Genomic DNA, 20,221 nt, shown 5'->3' with positions numbered 1-20,221 from the left:
CAAGGCAAAGATTTACATAAACACCAGCAGCATCTCCTTTGGCCTTGGACGATCCGAACACAGAGAAGCAATCTGGCATATGTAGTAGATCAAATTCCCCTTCACAACCAATTACGACGTCAAACTAAGTTCACTGTAGTTCACGATGGAGCTCACGCCAAACACCAGCCCAAGGGAAGCCAATAGCCCGGGAGATACGCAGCAACGTGCTGGGGCCGCCAAATCAAAAGCCACCATTAGAGCATCTCTCGCCTGTGTGCCCTGTCGATCAAAGCACGTCAAGTGCGACTCGGCCTTACCAACCTGCCTAAGATGCCGCTTGGAGGAGAAGACCTGCTACTACGCAAAGTCTCGCCGAGGTATTCGGGATGCCAAGAAACGCAGTCTCATCAACGATCCTATCGCACCTCCTTCAGCCTCGCCGGACACGCCAGTCTCTTTCCCATCTCCCGAGGTGGCGAGCTTCGATATTCCCATTCACGTAGTCGACAAGCTACCCTGTGGATGGTCTCTGGCCAGGAGCTCTCATCTCCCTGATTTGAACACCGCATCACCGACTTCGCTGCTCTTCGGCCTTTACTTCACCAACTTTCACGATACCCATCCGTGGCTCCTGCCCAGGAACCAGCTCCTGAGTCGTATTCGGTCAAACCCTGAGCCTTTCCATTTCCTCACAAGCTGTATCACGTACGTGGGATCACTCTTCTCAAATGCTGTCTCATCAGAGGAACTTCGAGAGAAAGCATTCAGTCTCGCAAGTGGCAGCTTGCCTATGACTTGCTGGACTGTACAGGGTCTCCTCGTTCTCAGTGTTGCTGCTTTTGGCGAGGGCCGATTGGACTTGAGTGCGGGGTGGATGGACGCTGCAACTCAGATGGCTCTCGATCTCGGCATGCAAGACAAGTCGTTTGCAGATGCTGCAGGTGATCCTTTCGTTGCAGAGAGCTCACGGAGGACCTACTGGGCGCTGTACTGGCAAGGCAACATGCGAGCGATGCGCGAGGACTCGCCCGCTTTCATGTTGTCCGGCGTTGTCGTAACGACTGAACTCCCCTGTGAAGAATGGGAATATCAGTCAGGGGTTAGTCACTATTACCGCCAATCTGATGTTGGTACTAACAAAAACCAGGAGATTCCACAACCGTTGTCCCTTAAGAAGTACAACGCAAGAGATCCTATGGATGAAACGAGCCATTCGTCGTGGACGTATCTCATTGATCTGTGCCGGTTGAGCACGGAGTTGATACTCCCTATGCCAACACTGCCACCAGGACTATTGTCTAATACCATCGATAGAGCCGACTCCAGATTGGTCAGTTGGCTCATCAACCTACCTAAATGGAAACAACAGTTGGTGGACTCGGGGGGTGCAGTTGACATGGTTCTGTTTCACGCGATGGCCTACGCGTATAGGTGAGTATGCTTCATCCATAAAGTAGTCTAAGGCTCCATAATACTAATCGAAAGATAGCCTGAGGATCAAGATGCAACTACCCATGGAAGCGTCGGGATTTGGGATTCGGGACCTGCTCACGCTTGGCCCGCTCTTCAAAGCGCGCGACATGACCTTACCTCGGATGCCGCGATGCTCCAGCTCGACTTATCCATGGCTCGAATGCTCAACCGCCCTGCAAGCAGGCCTGTCGACAATCGGTCTCTTCAACTTCTCGCTTCCACCGGCCCGATACAGCCCTGCATGCATCATCGGGTTGCGAAGGGCCGCTCTCGCACTACTCGATGCGAGAATGTATGGCGGATCAGATTCGCCGGCTCTGCGTGAGAAGCTTGATCTCCTGCTCGGCGTACTCAAGGTTGCCGGTGAGATGTGGCCCGTCGCAAGAAGCATTGGCAATGAAGTCAGCGAAGTGTTGAGAGAGCTTAATGTGACCAACAATCGTGACAGCGTCACTCAGCTAAACTCATGCATGGATGCTTTCATCACTGACATGTCAACGCCTGCGGTGGCCCCAGATTCTGGCATGTTTTCATTTCCTGAGCCAAGAACAGTGGAGGAGATGTTCAACTGGAGCACCGGAATCATGAACATGGGATTGTGAGATGATGATAGCAGTGGGATGATGAGCTAGGCGCATGGTTGTCCCTTTAGGATGTTCTCACCAGAGGCCCAGCTACGCATTAGGAAGAGGATCAAAAATGATTGGTAGTCATCGGATGATTCGAGGAAGGCTTGGTTTTCCTGTTTGGTTTCTACAGCGCTTAGATATCCCTGCGTCAATGATATGGTTTTCCATCTTTGTCTCCGCCTAGGAATCATTTTGGCCTGACCATAGATAGAGGAAATTTTTAACTGACGTGACAGTCGAAGCAAAGCTTGTGGCACACATTGAAGGCAAACGTTCGTTGTATGAATGCTGCTGCATTGCTGGAAGCACATGCTTCTTCTCTTGGCCCTGTGGAAAGCCATTGTACAGGTAACCTTATTTCGCCTTGTAAGGTGTGTCGTCAGGACGGGAGAGTTTCTCAGGGCGCTTGGAGTGACATCCTGCGCTTTCCAACAGCGAACAGCGCCCATGCTCCTCAAACGCCCCACTACCCCGCGATGGACCGCCCTCTACAACAGTGCCCCGCCACAGCGATAAGAGGGCCTGGGTCTAAATTTCCAACCGCTTCTTCGTACTTCACGCCGCCTTCTCGAATACGAGACTTCAACCTCTCGACAACACCAACCCGAAACTCCTTGGGACCGAAACGACTGTGGCATCGACACCTTGGTCGCTCACCAGGAAGACCACAACATGAGCTTCGCGATCGAGGTGCCCGGCGATGCCAACCCCCTCAGCCTGCAGGAGCTCTGCCGCGTTCTCGAATCCGCGACTTCGGCCGACTATGCGCGCAGACAGGCCGCTGGGCAACAGCTGACATCATGGGAAACGGAGAAGGGATACTTCTCTTCCCTTCAGGTATGTAAATCCACCCTTTGTGTACGATATGATCAAGTAACTCACCGACGCCCTATCCCTAGACCGTTTTTCTCGATAAATCCCTTCCTCACGAGCTTCGATTCCTAGCCGTCATTCAGCTTAAGAACGGCATCGACAAATACTGGCGCCTGCTCCCCCACGTCAAAGGTGGACTGGACCCGGAAGAAAAGAATGTCGTCCGGCAACGCTTGTTCCAGGGCACGCTCGAAGAGGAGGAGACAGGACTGTCGCTGCACAACTCCCTCGTCACCGCCAAAGTCATTAGGATTGACTACCCGCAGCACTGGCCGGAAGCACTCTCGCAAATTATCGGCTTGGTCAGGTCCTCAAAGAACGGCAATCAGCAGCATCTTTATGGTTCTCTCCAGATCCTCCTTCGCGTTGTGAAGGAGCTGGGCACCGCTCGCCTCAGAAGATCCCAAACCGCCCTCCAGTCTGTCACCCCCGAAATGGTGTACTTGCTGGGAGATATTTACACCGAAAAGTCAGCAGTCTGGGTTGATTATCTCACGAGTGGTCGTGGCGAGGAGGATGCGGCCGATGCGGCTATGCTCAACAGTCTCATCTCTCTTAAAACCATTCGACGGTTGCTCGTGGTAGGCTATGAGGCTCCTCATAACGACAAGACGGTCGAACAGTTTTGGACCGTGTCTCAAAATCACTTTGGCCAATTCCTTGGCTTTGTGAGCCACGACTCGCCAGTCCCGGCACCCTATCAAGATACCGTGGGAAAGCACCTCCTGCAGTTTACAAAGCTGCATATCGACATGTCCGAGGCGCATCCCGCCAGTTTCGCCGTTTTACCAAATTCTTTACCCTTGGTTCACGCCTACTGGGATCTCGTCGCGAAGTTTGCCGAAGTTTTCGAAAAGTCAGGTGGCATCCGGCAGTCTTCCGGTGATTCGGGCCCATCAGAATCAAAGTCGAAGGTCGAGGGACCCTTGCTGGAAAGACTGGCCCTGAGGGGCCTGCTGCTGATGAGAGCATGCTTGAGAATTGCATTTTATCCCAAGCAGACGTTCAAATTCCGGAGTGCGGAAGCTAAGAAGGACGAGAATGATGCTGTTGCGCTCATCAAGCAAGAGCTTCTCAAGGATGATTTCGTGGTCCAGATGGCGAATATCATCATCACACATCTCTTCGTCTTCCGGAAGGCAGATCTCGATGCATGGGAGGAAGACCCCGAGGAGTGGGAACAACAGGAACAGAGTGAGGGCAACGCCTACGAATGGGAAGTCCGCCCCTGCGCTGAGAAGCTCTTCCTTGACTTGCTTGTCAACTTCAAGGATCTCATGATACCACCTCTGCTTTCTTACTTCCAAACCGCGTCAAACTCACAGTCAGATATCGCTACAAAGGAAGCAGTGTATACGGCTATGGGTTTGGCTGCACCCAACGTCATGAACGCGTTCGATTTCGATAGTCTCCTGGTCTCGACTGTTCTTCAAGACGCGCAGCAACAAGGGCCCTTGTATAAGGTTCTCCGCAGACGCATCGCAATCATGGTCAGCCAATGGGTTACGGTCAAGATTGCCGACAACAGTAGACCACTCATCTACGAAATGTTCCGTCACTTTCTCAACCCCGCGGACCCGAACAACGACATTGTCGTCAGAATCACAGCCGCGCGTCAGCTGCGGTGGATCGTAGACGAGCTTGCCTTCAGCGCAGAGGCTTTCCTCCCCTACGCAGCCGATGTGCTTAATGAGCTACTTCAGCTCATCCAAAATGTTGACGTGGACGAGACCAAGCTCGCCGTGCTGGAGTCCATGCGTATCTTGGTCACGAGACTAGAGAATTACGTCTCTCAGTTCGCAGACTTTATCATGTCAAGCCTACCGAGCATTTGGGAAAACTCTGGAACGGAGGAGTACATGATTAAACAGGCAATCATCGCCATCTTTGCCGCGCTGGTTATGTCCATGGGCAGCGACTCTCAGAGGTATCATCACCTGATGGTCCCGTTGCTCTCAGAAGCAGCCAAACCGGGCTCCGACCTGCACACGTACCTGATCGACGAGGCATTGGAGCTATGGAACTCTGTTCTCATGCAGAGCAACCCGCCCTTATCCGCAGATATTATGAGCATCGCGGAATTATCACTTCCCCTGCTGGAGTATCAAACAGAGACCGCTGCGCAGGCGTTGTCCGTGGTTGAGTCCTACATTCTCCTTGGCACACAAGCTGTTATGGAAGATAGACTGCGGCGTCCATTCTTAGTCGCTCTGTCAGGCGTTCTCGACTCTAGAAGCCGAGAGCAGGTCAGGCTCGGCACCGTGTGCATTGAATATCTGATTCGGGCCGCCTCCGAGCTCGGCGGAACCCAGGTGATTATGCAGGATCTTCTCGAACTTGGTTTCTTGAAGAAGATTATGGAGGCTCTCCACGATGCTTGGGAGGCACACCAGACGACCGGACCGAACAGGAAGGTTAGCAAGCTCAACACGATAACAGAACGCGACTACTTTGCAATTCTCTCAAGACTCCTTATCGCCGACCCGACACTCTTCGTCACCATGCTCACATCTTTCGGGCCTCTAGAACAGGTTTGGGCCTGGCTCAGCGGCGAGTGGTTCTCTCACCTCGACGGGCTGGATCATCTTCCTAGGCAGAAGCTGTCCCTCCTGGCCCTGGCGCGCCTTATGGAGCTCCCGCAGCCCATGCAGAACCTCACACTGAGCAAGTTGCAAGACTATTTCACGCTGTGGGTTGGCACCATTGCCGAGCTCCAGGACGGTACGACGGACGGCACCGACTCGCTCATCTGGGGCGAACTCGAGCCCACGGATTACGATACACCCAAGAGCATCAAGGAGACGGAGTTTGGCGCCAAGGATCCCGTCCACACGATCAACGCCATGAGATTCGTCAAGGAGAGGCTGCAGGATATCGTCCAGCGCTCCGGTGGAGAACAGCAGTTTGAGCAGGAGTGGGCTGCCAATGTGGACAAGGACGTTTTGCAGAAGTTTTGGTCGTTGACGCAGATCACTGGCGCTTAGGGAGCCAGTGCTGCAGCAGCAGCGTTTGCGTGAGCTGTTCGTCAGGATTGAGCTGTAATAGACGGGAAAACATGGTAATGATTATGATTTCATGACGAGGCTGTCAGATAGAGAAAGAGAGGTGCTCATGGCGTATCTCCTGGCAATGGCAAATGTGAATACAAGAACGATTTGACGCCTAATGGCGGAAGCACCCGTCCAAAGAGAACTAGTGTTTATTGAAGACTTACATTGGTGGCATAAGTGACTGATTCAAAAGTCGATCTAGATATGCCTCGCTCTAATCGCCAAGAAAACGACACTCTCGCAGTAACATGGTTCTACAACTTGCTCTGACCGTCCTGCGGGATCTTGACAACGACCTTACCCCAGGTCCCGCGGCTGCCCAGAGCAATAAGCGCGTCCGGGATGCGCTCGAGCCCGACAAACTCCTCGTCGGTGAACTCGGTGCCGCGTAGCTTCCCCTCGGCGACGAGCTTCATGATGCCCTTCCACACCTCGACGACGGTCTCCTTCTCCTTGACGGCGTACTGGCCCCAAAAGATGCCGACGAGGCTGATGTTCTTGAGGAGCACCTTGTTCATGGCCACCTTTTCAATCTTGCCGGCCGCGAAGCCAATGATGAGGATGCGGCCGTTCCAGGCCGTGCATTTAGTGCTAGCGTCGACCATGCCGACGGGGTCGTAGACGATGTCGACGCCGCGCCCGCCGGGCGTGAGGGCTTTCACTTTGGCGGGCCAGTCGGCCTCGCGGTAGTCGACGACGTGGTCCGCGCCAAAGGCCTTGGCGACGTCGAGCTTGCGCGGCGTCGAGGCCGTGGCGATGACGGTGGCGCCGAAGGCCTTTGCGACTTGCACGGCGGCGAGGCCGACGCCGCCGGCCGCGGCGTGGACGAGGACGATGTCGCCGGGCTTCACGCCGGCGCGAACGACGAGGGCGCCGTAGGAGGTGGGCGCGGTGATGAAGAGGCCGGCGGCCTCGGTGTAGGACCAGCCGTCTGGGATGGGGAGGAGCTCCTTTTCGCGGGCGACGCACTGGGATGCGAAGGCGCCTTGGGTTGCGCCGAAGACGCGGGCGCCGACGGGGTATTTTGCGTTTGACGAGGGGGCTTTGAGGACGATGCCTGCGAATTCGCAGCCCGATGTCCAGGGGAAGGCTAGAGTATTTCGGTTTAGTATGGTATACTGAAATGTATGTGTGCTAAGTCTCTGAAGGACAGGAAGGGGAGGACCGTACGAGGTTGAGTCTGGTATTTCCCTTGGATTTGGAGAATGTCAAAAAAGTTGGCGGCCGTGGCGTGGACTTGGATGAGGTACTCGTCATCCTTCTTGGGGACGGGGTCTGGGAGATCCGTCACGCGGAGCTCCTTGGGAGACTTTTGAATGTTAGATCGAGTGCTCATTTAGGGAGAATCATTCCTCAATGGTGATGAAACTCACCTTGACATATTCCTTAATCTGAATGCCGCGCATTGTGAAGATGGATTCTACTGTGATGTCTGGTACTCTTCGTAGGTAAGGTACTTGATTTGAGATAGATTGAAGGCCAGATGTGAGGTAAAGCTGGCCGAAGTTATACGTAAGAAACTACCGTAAGAGCCGGATGAGATGGAAGATGAATATTGTGAGTTTGTATGAACCTAAGATTGAGGATATGAGCTGTCGTTAGTCTCGAGCTTCTCTACACGTTGTTACCCCGGACCGGGGGTCTTGGAGACGCCGAGGAGGGGGGAGCCGAGGCAACGTCTGTGGCCCCTCGTTGGCTAGATTTGGGGCCTCTTCGGTGTGCGAATTCCGGGGATGTGGAGGAGGCTCGGTGAGCAGCAGAGAGAGACATGGCCCAAGCGCCTGCCTTAGAGTACAAGATCTAGATGCAGATTGGAGGTTCTTTGGCAGGTACCTAGGTAATCAGAGGGATCCAGCCCACCGGCATCAGCTGTTGTCGTCATTTTGGCTACAGATGTGGCGTGTGAATGGCCCTAGTAGATGAATTGGTTGCAATAGGTAGTTGCTTATGCTCTATGCATCTAATTGAGGTCGTATTTGTATCTACGCTATCAATACTCCGTACCTATGGACTACCTGAATTGTCATCGACGACTTCACACATGTTGTGAATGTTTGATTGAATGATGCTGCTCCGTTACTCGAGGGTAGGCACACTTCCAAAATTGGCCACAGACTTTCCCTTCAAGAGATTAGGTATTGCAGCTCCAAGCCCTTGTGGATGGACGCCGGATTGCTCGCGCGCTATTTGTTGCCGAATTGTATCGCCATCGTGAATTAGAGGTAGAAGTCGATGGATGGCAATGGAAGAGATGACTGTGGACATGACCTGAGGCTACTTTTAAGTTGGGGTCGCCCAGGGGGCGGTCGTTTCCCGCATGGGAATTGAGGGACGTGGAATTCGATACCTACACCTAATCCTGACAATGCGGCTTGGTCGATCATCGCGGGCGAGCATTGATTTCTTCCCCAATAGAATCATTTCTCTGCCCTTGATGTCAGAGATAATAGAGTGCCAATGTAGTTCCTGCGGATTGTCTTGCATCAAATGGGAGGGAGTGCGCCGCCAGCAGAGACGTCGATTTTGACAGCGCTGTCAAAAGTGACCTTAGCTGAGAACCCCCCTGTTCTTACCTATACCTTACCTTCCGCTCCCACCAGCGTTAGCGCGCTGCGGCAAAAGGTGCCTAATTCGACCTGTTCCGTTCGTGAGGCACCTGCTGTTGATGTTACCAACCCACCTACCTATGGACTACCATCCTTGAGTCCAGGCTGCCAGGACCACGAGTCACCACCCAAAGTACCCGACGCCGCACAGCGACAGCACCCTCAGTGGGCACGACCCAGCGCTAACCGTAGTTATCTCACTCTCCCGCTCCATTGCGTAAGGTATTGGATCCGTTCCGCCGCACCTCGTAGAACTGGCCCATGCTTGCTTCTGGGCACCTCATTGCCTCCAGTGCTGCTGCTCGCTGCTGGCTGCTGCCCCTCCCCGACGCCATCATTGGAGCCCACCAACCGTCACCAACGACACAAACACCCAATCCTGCGCAACTCCCCTCCGGCCACCTACCATATTTCACCTGCCTAACTGACTTGCACCTTGCCCCAGCTTGACCTCGCATTCGGTCGTCTTGTCCACATACTCCCAACAACTTCTCTCTTTCCCTCCAACATCTCACGCCTTTGCCTCTCTTCCACCCCTCCGAGCCATTCTCAGGCCTTCCAGAGACCAAGTCGTCGTCATATACTAGGTACACATTCAGACATTGCCTGACCACCAAGCACCTCCACCGATCGCGCCCACGCACCCGCAACACACAAGGTCATGGCCGACAACGCAGAGGGCACCGCCGATGCCCAGGTCACCTTCAAGGTGAAGACGGGCCAGGATAGCAACCATACCATCACCATGTCTGAATCTGCCTCCGTACTCGACCTCAAGACCAAATTGGCCGGCGAAGATTTCGAGAACGTTCCCGTCGAGCGCCAGCGTCTTATCTACTCTGGTCGCGTAATGAAGAACGACGACACTCTCGCCACCTACAAGATCAAGCCCAACAACACCATCCACATGGTCAAGAGCGCAGCCAGTAACCCAGCTCCTCAGCCCGCAACTTCAGCCTCCACGCCTGCCGCACCCGCCGTGCCCTCCAACATGGCCGCTGGCACTGCCAACAACATTCTCGCTGGCCTCACCGGAGCCAGATACGCCGGACACATCAACCTGCCCAGTCGCGAGACATTTGGAGCTGACGGAGGAGTAAGTTTCTTTCAGTGCCGCGGCGAGTCTTGCGTGGCATAAACTAATCTTACGTTTCCAGATGGGTGCCCCGCCATCCGACGACCAGTTGGCCCAGATGCTCTCCGATCCCTCCATGCTCCAGACCATGAACGCCGCCCTCGACAACCCCGACTTCATCAACTACATGATCCAGAGCAACCCACACCTGCGCAATGTCCCCAACGCACGAGAGATCATCCAGTCGCCATTCATGCGCCAGATGATGACCAACCCAGACATGCTTCGCAATGTCATGAGAATGCAGCGCAACATGGCCGGCGGAGGCGGCAACGCTGCCTTCCCTGCGCCTGGCGCCACCGACACTACTCCTGCCGAAGCTGCGGCTGCCGGCGGCAACACGGGTCAGCCCCCCAACCCGTTCGGCTTCCCCGCAGGTTTCCCAGGCTTTGGTGGCGGCGCTGGTGGAATGGGCATGGAGGGACTCGGTGATCTCAGTGCGCTCTTTGGCCCTGGTAGTCCATTTGCGCCTCAGCAACCCGGTGCTCAAGGTGCAGCTCCCGGTGCGGGAGCGGCGACTGGCGATAGTGCCCAGACTACAGCTGGTGCCGGAGCTACTGGGACGACAGGCACGGCAGCAGGTGGACAGGGCGCAAACTCTACAACGAGTCCACCTCCGGCCAACCCCTTTGCTGCTCTGTTCGCCCCTCCTCCTTACGCAGCTCAGGGCCAAGCTCAGGGTCAAGGCCAAGGCCAGGCACCCGCAAACCCCTTTGGCGCCTCGCCCTTTGGTCAGATCAACCCAGAGATGATGCAGCAGATGATGAGCATGTGGGGTCTCGGTGCAGGCGGCGGTGCTGGTGGAGGCTCTCCGGCTCCCCCAGACAACCGTCCCCCCGAGGAGCGTTATGCCGAGCAACTGCGCCAGCTCAACGATATGGGCTTTTTCGACTTCGATAGGAACGTAGCCGCTCTGCGTCGTAGCGGTGGCAGCGTGCAAGGCGCGATTGAGCATCTTCTGAGTGGTTGATTATGACTTGAAATACATGACCGGGGGGTAGAGAGAGAAAGAGAGAGAGAGAGAGAGCAGAGTAGTAGCAGGAAGCGTCTCACGAGGACGCATGACTTAATGCCCTGTGAACAGGATACGGTGGGAAGTACATACCATACCTAGTTGTCACGCGCTTTGGTTCTGGCAGTTTCCGAGGCGATATGGAAATTATCCAGGCATGATGTTTATGAAAGTTCACAACCCAATATCTTGGATCCTCTCGTGACTAAGGAGACCACGTGAAGCCTTGTTATTGACGGAAGTAGAAATACGGAGAGCGTTTGTTATTAATCCCGATCAAGCAAACGTCTTGTATCGCAGCTTGATGTAAACGTGGTGGCTTGATTGAATGGTCGTTCCCAAGCTCCGGCGCGATCCGGCTTAGATCGGTCCCGGGTGATTGAGGTGTGCCGGCCCAGAAATCGGCGCCGTAGCGTCTGCAGGCTAAGGAACTCAACTCACCACCAACCACAAACCGTGGTTCATGGCGGCTTGAGTCTATCAGCCTTCCTCCACAACAACGTGTTCGGATAAGATGTAGCGAAAATGATTCAAGGAATCTTCTATGCTAGGTTCTTTCCCAAGGAGGGTATGTATTATTTCTCTTTTTTTTCCTTTTGAAAGAGGCTGCAATGCGCTCGCTCTTTTAAACTTCGCAGAAGGTCATTACTCAACGACGCACCTCAAACTAACCTCCACGATGTAGGCCCGCACATCGTGGCCCAGTCGCCGCCGGGCTGCATCACCACGCCGCCCCCCGGCTCTGGGGCGACGGCCGCGATGAAGCCGCCGCTCATCGACTGGGAGGTGATGCAGGAGTACATTGTGCCGCGCAAGGCCTTTTTCAACCGGTACATGACGGTGCAGGACCCCGAGGGCAAGTACGCGGTGCTGGGGTTCCCCGTGCTGATCCCGCACCAAAAGTACCAGCGCAACGAGTTCATCTTCAACTTTGGGCTGGTGCTGGACGCCGACGCGGATTTGGCGCAGTATGAGCCCGTTGTGCGGCGGTTGGCGGTCACGTTCAAGGAGATGGAGAAGCAGAATGAGTATTTGAGCCAGGAGGGCAGCGGTGGAGGGTCAGGAGCGGCTGGGATGAGGGAGAGGAGGCCGATTGAGAGTTTGTTGGAGATTGTCAAGGAGGATTTGAACAACTATGGCGAGTGCATGATTCCTGTTGGTAAGTTACACACTCTCCCCTTTCTTGCTCTCCGGTTCCGCGCATCGCCAATATCTTGAGATATCGCTGACCACAGAGGGCCCCAAAAGACGACGCAAACACCATCAACATGAAGCTCTTCCCGCACCACGCCAGCCCGCCCCAGGTCCGCGGCTGGCACGTCCCCGTCGCCAAGATGAAATTCGCCGAGATCGTCGACCAGACCTGGGACCTGACGATGCAGAAAGTCGTCGCGCACATTGACGGTGTGAACGACGTCCGCCGCATCGCCTGGCTCGCCGACGTCTCGCTCGACCTCGCCACGCTGGCCCTCCGCCACCTGCTGTACTACGACACCGTCCTGCTGCTCGACATGTTCTTCTTTGGCAGCTGCTACGCGCCCCGCCCCGGGATACACGACTTCGTCGCGGACCGGGACGGGATCGTGGACGAGTGCGCGGCGTACGTGTGCATCCACGCCCGGCAGCGCGTCAGCAACTTTATGCTCATCAAGCTCATGACGAGCTTCTGTGTGGGCAAGAGCGTGATGGAGTGGCTGCGCACGCACCAGGAGGCCGGGTTCGACGTGCTGAGGTACGTGGACGTCAGGCGGCTGGTGCAGTTTGGCGTCATCAAGGGGTGCCTGTACCGCGTGCACAAGTACGTCGTGTCCAAGCAGTACCTCGCGGGACTAGCGACGGGCCAGGCGCGGCCCAGGGCTGGTGGCGGGGGAGGAGGCGACGCGCTGCAGGTGTATACGGACGGGTGTCACTCGTTTGACCAGATTATTACGGAGAAGAATCTCACGGATGGGGAGATTATGGAGAAGCTCAAGGCTTTGCCGGTGCCGAGCGGGGATCTGACTGTGTTTTATCGTTGAGAGTGTCTTTATAAAATGTTGTCATGAGCATGGTGGTTTTACATTGTTCTAAGTTTTTGGTAGTGTACAGGTCATTGTACAGATATTTGCACATGGTATCGGATGTGATACATCAAAATATTTCGAAAGACGATAAGGACTGCGGCAGTCTCTCGATTACTCCCGCGACTTGCCCTCCTCGAACGCTTGCTGGCGCTCGCTCTTCTTGGGGAACTTGATATCCGGGTTATTCGCAACGGTAACCTCCTCCTCCTCGGCGGCCAGCTTCTCCTTGACCATCTGCTCCAGCTCGCGGCGCGACAGCTTGCGGCCCTCGGCCGCGGCGAGCTCCTTGAGCTGCTGCATCAGCACGCGCGTCTTGCCCTTGAAGGGCTCGCCCGGGTAGGCCTTGCCGCTGTCCTGCCACTCCTTGTCGCTGACGACCTCGATGATGCGGACGTTGTGCTTGCCCTTGCGGATGATGAGCACGCGGCCGTCAATAAGGAACTTGGGCACGTCCTGCGGGTACCAGAGCTTGACGGGCGTCCAGTCGAGGTTTCCGGGCACGAGGCCGCGCATGTCCTTGCCGGGCGCGGCGGCGACGTAGGCGCCCTGGGCGCGGGCGATGCGGTGGCCCTCGCTGACGGAGGTGGCGAGACCTGCGGCGTAGAGGATGCGGGCGATGCCTTGGTTGTAGATGAGGTTTTCGGGGAGCTGCATGTCCATCTTGGGCGCGTTGTTGAGGGTCGTCGGGTGGCCTTCCACGGCCTTGTAGGGGGCCACGGTGTTGTTCTGTCCCGCTTTCTCGGGCGAGGCGCCGGCGAATTGGGTGCCGGATCCCTTGCTGTACATGAACTGATGCTGCTGCTGCTCCCTGATGGCAACGTCGGCGCCGTGGACGAGAGAGAGCACCTCGAAGGCGAGGGTGTGCTGCGCGACGCGCGCGGGCGGGTTCTTTGCGTGGTCGACCATGAGCTTCTCAATGTTGGCGGTGGGCAGGAAGGTGAAGAGCTTGAGGAGCCGCTCAACCTCGGTGTCGGACCGCCGGGCGAAATAGCCGTAGAGGTCAAAGGCGCTCGTCATAAAGGGGTCGAGCCAAACGGCGTTGCCAGCGCTCTTGCCAAACTTTGCGCCCGCGCTGTCCGTCAGGAGGGGCACCGTGAAGCCGATTGGGTCGTCTCTCCAGGTCTCGGGCATGCGCATGTTGGGGTTCTCCTCGGACGCGCGGATCGTCTTGACGGCCTCGATGCCCGTCACGATGTTTCCGAACTGATCTGAGCCTCCGATTTGCATCTGGACGCCGAGCTTGGAGTACAGGTGCCAAAAGTCCCATCCTTGCATTAAGGGGTAGGTGAATTCTGCGAGGGACATGCCGTCGCCCTTTTCCATCTTGTTCTTGACTCTAGACAGGGGGTCAGCAACTCTGTCGAAAAGGGGTAGGGGGACTTCTCCTATATGAGGACTCACGTATCGCGGCCGAGCATGGGCCCTATCCGCATGAAGCGGCCCAGTCTCTTCATGACATCGTACAATGGCAAGCTTTGCCACCACATGTTGTTGTTCACGAGATGCCTCTTGGCCGCCCAGTCCGCCTCGTGGCCGTACTTTCGCCCCAGGGCTTCCACGTTTGCCCAAATCTTCTTCAGCTGGTAGTGGATCTTTGTGATGTTCATTGAGACCTCGCTATTCGCCATGACCTCGCGCGTCTTCAGTCGGTCCGTCGGGTCACCTATCCTGCCCGTCGCGCCTCCGACCAGCGACACGGCCGTGTACCCGTTGAGGTACATCCAGAAAAGGGGCATAAAGGGGAGAAGGTGGCCGACGTGGAGGGACGCCGCCGTGGGATCGACGCCGACGTATGCGCCTATTCGTTTGGTCCGCAAGAGTTCTTTGACCTGTGGTGTGCGCCTTGAGTTCGGTCAGGTCAGCAAACATTATCTCGAGTAGCGACAGCGAAGGGGGGGCGCCTCGACTCACCCTGCGACGTCCTTGACGTAACCTCGCTCCTCAAATACATCCCAGATATTCTGAATTTCACCCTGCTCAATTGCTGTGGCGCGTCTTGCCCACTCCTCCTCTCCTGTCTTGCGCTTCTCCACGACCTTTTGTGATACCCATCTCGCTTGGTTTTGTCTGAAATGGGCTACTGGGAGCGCAGCGCATCGAACGCAAATGTTCCGCCGTAATTCGGGGAGGCGGGCCACCAATGTCGACGACATAATGGGGTGTGTGGTGGTAATTAGAAGATCTGTAATTTTGAATGCATTGAAGAAAGAGCGGCAAAGAAAAGCTCAGCACTGGATAGGAGTCTGAGGATGTGAAAACCAACCCTGCCAGCAACCAGAATGACTGACACAGGTCACTCAGAGCTGTCGCGCAACTGATCCCACTCCAAGCTCCAAAAATTTCCCTTATCGCAATGTCGATAAGACTTGTCACGCATGTACGTTGGCCCGATGGCCGGCCCATGCCGACTTTCTTCGTCGACCGAAATCACGTGGAGCCATCGGGGTGCCATTAGCCAATCACAGCCCTTCCAATGTCAGACGCCCGTCTTCGCGATCCGGAACCTGTGCCTACCCTCGGCTAAGTGGACATCATCGATTCCGGCACTCTAAACCTAGCTCTCCTTCTCAACTTCCAAGCCTCCAAACAACGACATCCCGCCTCCCTCCACCCGCGAATACCAATTGAACCGCCCGTGAAATACCAGCGATCACCATGGCTTCGATTGTGCGCCCTGCTCTTCTCCGGCAAACAGCCACGGCGGCCCGCATGGCCCAGGCCACCCCGATCCGTTCCGCCTTCGTCAAGAACTCGTCAAGAGTCGCCGCCTTCCACACAACCGCCAAGAGGGATCTTTTGCCCGTCGGTCCTCGTACGTCGCAGTCACCTTGCATGCTATCCATTTATAATCGAACCATTGCTAACCTATTCACTGCAGAGGTCATTCAGGGCGGAGGTACGGAAACCCATGTGAAAGTCAAAACTTGGAAAAAACGCAAGACATCCTAACCCGTGATAACCTCTAGTGAACGACCCTGCCCCCGTCCCTCCCCCGAGTCCCGCCCATGGCTCCTACCACTGGAGCTTCGACCGCATTCTCGCTGCCGGCCTCGTCCCCATCACCATCGCCCCCTTCGCCGCCGGCTCCCTGAACCCCACAACCGACGCCGTCCTCTGCGCCATGATCCTCATCCACTCCCACACCGGCTTCCAGAACATCATCATCGATTACGTCCCCACCAAGCACTACCCCAAGTCGCGCAAGGCGACCATGTGGGGTCTCAACGTCGTCACCGCACTGGTTGGCCTCGGCCTGTACGAGTTCGAGACCAGCGACGTCGGTGTTACTGAGGCTGTCGCGCGTCTGTGGAAGGCTTAATTCGGGGGTGAGATGGGAGAGAGGTGTCGTTTTGTCCTGTTTGACAGCAAATAAAAGGTTGGTCACCTGGGAATAATATCCGATTGAGGATGCGACAGGAGGCGGAGACGTCGTGCTAGGATATCAGTACCAGAGAAATGGCGCTGAAGTCGGCTTACTGTATGTGATTCAGGGGGCGCCAGGGTTTAGAATTGGGACGGCCAGTGTATAATCACCAGTCTAGGCAAAATTGGATTCTTTGTCAATGAACCTGGTGCGACATTTCTGCAAGTGAAATTCAATGTGAGTCGGCTTTAGGATGACAGCTTAAATGTTTATCCGAGATGGATGAGGTGTTCGATGTTAGGCAGATCTAATCACCGCAATGCGGTGTGTAAGGTCGGAAGCAATCAACGGAGGAGATAATCGACTGAACATGTAACCGCAATGACAACTTGCTAGAGATCTTGGTCTCTTGTGCAGATTTTGCGTGTGTTAGCGAAGCCTTCGAGAGTCTAATCTCGTATTGAGGTGCAGCTTTCACATTTCTTCGCAAAAAGTCTCTGAGAAGCAATTTCAATGCTGAAATCACCAACCTCGGACCAAAAATGCGCTCGGTCAACATGGAAATATTCCAGTAAGTATCATTGTTAAGAAAATTACTGTACGCTAATTCATGTTCGGGTCGCACATCTCGAACTAGTACTTTCCAACCCCCAGCCGCATAGTACACGGCCGTACTTACTCCTACCAGCCTACTCATCAATCATCACTTTTATCTCGCTCGCACTTCTTTCCCATGACGCACTTCTTCTACACTTAGAGGGAGAAACTGGTGATCTCAGAACCTCCACAATGGTCCATCTCAGGGGTCGGAGGTGGAAGGTTCTCAACCTTGGTGTTGATCCAGCACGACGCATACATGTTGACACGGTCAATGCAGGCTCCGTCCGTACGAGCTCCGACCCTCTTGGGCGAGAAGCCGTGGGCCTCAAAAACCTTGACGTACCAAGGGCTCAGCGCCGACGATCGAAGCAGCACCCGCCCGCCCATCTTGAGGGCACGGTTGAGCTTGGTGATCTGCGCCGCCGCGGCCGGCGCGCCGGGGTCGAACCAGTCCATGCTGTCCATGATGACGGCGACGGTCAGCGTTCCGGGGGTGATGCGATTGATAACCTCGTCAATCTCGTCCGTGTGGATGCGCAGGCCGTCAAAGGCGTTGGCGCGCGAGAGCTTGGCGTGGGCCTTTTCCGAGAGGTAGTCTGGATGGCACCGCCGCGTGAAGTCGCCCGTCATGCAGACGTGATAGTACGGGTTATTGGCGGCGATGTGCGTCTGCTCGGCCACGGGGTCCAGGGTGTCGACCATGTAGCGCCAGATGGCGTGGGAGCGGACCTTGCGGGCGGTCGGGGAGGGTCCCCTGACGGCCTCGCTCTCGGCGTGGTCGTTCTCGATCATGGCCAGCTGGTTTTTGGGGACGCCGAGGGCCGCCCAAAGGAAGCTCTCCTGGCTGACGACGAGCTTGCAGACGAGCTTGGACAGCAGGGCGGGGCGGATCTTGGTGCGCCAGACCTCGCGCTGCTCGTTGAGGGTCTTTGTGGACAGGAGTTCCTTGACGGCGGCGCGGCAGCCAAAGACACGTGAGATCCAGCGGAAGACGCGAATGGCATGGCGGGAGCCGCCAGTGTCGTAGAGACCGTAGCCCTTGGTGTTGGTGAAGACGTGGACATTGTAGAGCCAGTACTGGAATGCACGGCTGGAGAGGTGGGGGGAGAGCTTGTTCAGGAGCAGAGAGCGGAAGTCAGGGTGCTTTCCCTCTCCAAACAGCTTCCAGAAATCCTCGTAGGGAAGAGAAGTGTAAGACGCAACCTTGAGCTCGAGGAGATGGTTCTGGGTAGGGTTCAAGTCGACAGCGTGGATTCTGGCAGGGCTCTGCATTGCGTAGGAGAGGATGTTGTCGCCGGCGCTGGTGATTGCCAGGACCACGTCGTCAGAGCCGAGCTTCAGAAGGTGCTCGTCCACTCTCGAGTCTTCCCATGTAAACGCGTAGATGTACTCATCGTTGAACTGAGTGTGTTTCTGAAGCTGATCATCGTAGTATATGCGCCAGTGGTGGTTCTGGTAGAAGAAAGAGGGCAGTGGGAGGCTTGCGGACAAGTTTTGGATGGCTGCCATGAAAGCCTTGGAACGGATCTCGGGGGCCGATCGATCAATGGCGCGGGTGAGAGCATCGCCCGCGTTAGCAGGCAACAGGTACGGCGATTCTGTAGCAAGGGCATCGATCTTCTCAATGATCTCATGCGGCAGACTGGTAGCTGAGAAGGGCTTCTTGTGGCATCCGACCCAGATGTAGTAGGGAATGTGACCGAGGCTGTAGTTACGGGTGTTGATGTTCAGGACACTGCCAAACTTGTACTCGAGATAGTCGCGGCGGCTAGCCTCGAGACCAACACGGTCGAGGTCGAACCAGGCGCGCCAAAAGGTCCTCAAGAACCAGTTGACGTGACGCCCAACCAGTCCACCAGTGAAGTTGCGGAAGGAGAAGTCGGTCTTAGACTGCACGTAGAAGTCAACAACTCCCATGATGCCATCTGGAGATAGAAGTGATGTAAGGGACTCGACAACGGAGTAGTAGTCGGGCTGTTGACCACAGTCAGTTACAGTCATTTCAGAGAGTACGTCTTTAGGTGACTCACGATCATGGACAAGCTGTAAGACATGGTGATGAGATCCGCGCCGCCGTGCTCGGCACGCTTCTGAGAGAAGTAGCTCAGCACAGGTGAGCGATGAGGAACGCGATTACTTGGGAGACCATTTTCATAATCTTCCAGTCGGAACTTCCTCGCGTCCTCACAAACAACCTTAACATTGTTCCAGCCAAGGCGTTCGAAGCGCTGTCGGGCGACCTCGCATAGAGACGGGGAGAAGTCCACGAGGTAGACGCTTGTGAAGAACTCAGGCACATTGACAAAGCTAGACATAGCTTCAATGTTCCATCCCGTTCCTCCACCAACCTAAGCATTGTCAGTCGAGGTTCGACAAACATAATGTGACTGCTAGGATGACTTACATCAACCCAGACTCGCCTGGCCTTGTTGCCCTTTTTGGGACCTTTGGCCTTCAGCTGTGCTGCGACGAGCGCAAGCATGTCCTCTCTGCCTTGCAGGAGGACCTTCCTGGTAGCATCATACGCGCCGGCTTGCTTCTTGTAGAAGCTTTCTAGGGCATCCTGCTGGTTGCCCTTCTTGTCGCCATTGTGCGGCTTGATGAAGCAGGAGTAAAAGAAGAGCAGGAAAGACTTGAAGAGTCCGGGTGCCTCTAGGCTTTCCGCGTCGTTCTTTGAAAGAAGCTTGGAAAAGAGCAGGCCGCTGAGGGCTACTGCACTTAATCCAGCAAAGGTAGTCTTGAGATCAAGGTCGAGGGGCAAAATGTTACCACCAAGAGAAGCCATGGTATTCTCTCATTGCTCGAGGCTAAGAGAAGATTGCGTTGAAGCGGTTTCGAGACTCTTGGCAAGTTGAATTGTTAAAGAAAGCGTATACGTTGAAGAAGCAAGAAGCAGCATCTAACAAATCGCAAAAGGACAGCAGCGCTATATAGACCTTTACACAAAACGGCTGCGTTATATTTCGATGGTCACTCGACCGAACATATTGTATGGTGTACATTGGATAGCGTTGAACAATACAGCGGAGGGTGAAGTAGTATCTACGTGAGTCGCTCTGGAAGCGTGCAACGAAACGCTGGTACCATAACCGCAGTGTTCAGGAGAAGATCGTGGTTGAGGCCTAGGACCCTGAAAGAGGGAGAACCCCACCATGAGCTTCTCAATTGAGCCAACCCCGCCAGCTCGTTGTCGAGCTCCTAGCGCGGCCGCGTGGGTGAGGTAAAACACGGCTTGTCCATGCCAGCGCCTGTGGACCAAGTCGTGTCGACCAATGGCCAGAGCACATGGGCAAACCATCTGGGCATCAGCCTCTGGTGCTCGTAGAATGGAATTCGCCAGAGCCAACACGCCTGCGCCAATCCTCTGTTAGTTTACTGGCACGGGAGGTTGCGAGACATATCAGTCCTTCTGCTTCCGCTCCCATGGGGTGTTG

At 55.4% G+C, this 20,221-nt stretch overlaps 6 protein-coding genes across 6 annotated transcripts; 3 read left to right on the top strand and 3 right to left on the bottom strand.

Annotated features, from left to right (window-relative positions):
* Positions 1-145: 145 nt before the first annotated feature.
* Positions 146-5,941, top strand: CLUP02_13690 (importin-beta domain-containing protein; the record flags this gene model as incomplete). The annotated part of the gene is made up of 7 exons (XM_049292627.1): positions 146-1,413; positions 1,472-2,053; positions 2,108-2,161; positions 2,391-2,432; positions 2,520-2,610; positions 2,664-2,921; positions 2,984-5,941. 7 exons carry the CDS (start codon positions 146-148, stop codon positions 5,939-5,941), a joined length of 5,253 nt encoding a protein of 1,750 aa, XP_049149773.1.
* Positions 5,942-6,261: 320 nt separating this feature from the next.
* Positions 6,262-7,413, bottom strand: CLUP02_13689 (zinc-binding dehydrogenase; the record flags this gene model as incomplete). The annotated part of the gene is made up of 3 exons (XM_049292626.1): positions 6,262-7,097; positions 7,178-7,316; positions 7,381-7,413. The coding sequence occupies 3 exons, from the start codon at positions 7,411-7,413 to the stop codon at positions 6,262-6,264; spliced, it is 1,008 nt and encodes a 335-aa protein (XP_049149772.1).
* A 1,861-nt stretch (positions 7,414-9,274) lies between these two features.
* On the top strand, positions 9,275-12,778 carry CLUP02_13688 (nitrogen permease regulator 2; the record flags this gene model as incomplete). The annotated part of the gene is made up of 4 exons (XM_049292625.1): positions 9,275-9,709; positions 9,771-10,713; positions 11,446-11,919; positions 12,009-12,778. 4 exons carry the CDS (start codon positions 9,275-9,277, stop codon positions 12,776-12,778), a joined length of 2,622 nt encoding a protein of 873 aa, XP_049149771.1.
* Positions 12,779-12,934: 156 nt separating this feature from the next.
* On the bottom strand, positions 12,935-14,976 carry CLUP02_13687 (tRNA synthetase class I; the record flags this gene model as incomplete). Its single annotated transcript, XM_049292624.1, has 3 exons — positions 12,935-14,159; positions 14,225-14,665; positions 14,735-14,976. 3 exons carry the CDS (start codon positions 14,974-14,976, stop codon positions 12,935-12,937), a joined length of 1,908 nt encoding a protein of 635 aa, XP_049149770.1.
* A 502-nt stretch (positions 14,977-15,478) lies between these two features.
* CLUP02_13686 (CybS protein) lies at positions 15,479-16,142 on the top strand (the record flags this gene model as incomplete). The annotated part of the gene is made up of 3 exons (XM_049292623.1): positions 15,479-15,635; positions 15,702-15,719; positions 15,790-16,142. The coding sequence occupies 3 exons, from the start codon at positions 15,479-15,481 to the stop codon at positions 16,140-16,142; spliced, it is 528 nt and encodes a 175-aa protein (XP_049149769.1).
* A 798-nt stretch (positions 16,143-16,940) lies between these two features.
* On the bottom strand, positions 16,941-19,572 carry CLUP02_13685 (uncharacterized protein; the record flags this gene model as incomplete). Its single annotated transcript, XM_049292622.1, has 3 exons — positions 16,941-18,761; positions 18,818-19,135; positions 19,192-19,572. 3 exons carry the CDS (start codon positions 19,570-19,572, stop codon positions 16,941-16,943), a joined length of 2,520 nt encoding a protein of 839 aa, XP_049149768.1.
* Positions 19,573-20,221: the final 649 nt, after the last annotated feature.

This window comes from Colletotrichum lupini, chromosome 7 (assembly GCF_023278565.1).
Source record: "Colletotrichum lupini chromosome 7, complete sequence".
Taxonomy (NCBI): domain Eukaryota; kingdom Fungi; phylum Ascomycota; class Sordariomycetes; order Glomerellales; family Glomerellaceae; genus Colletotrichum; species Colletotrichum lupini.
This window is presented reverse-complemented; position numbering and strand designations above follow the sequence as displayed.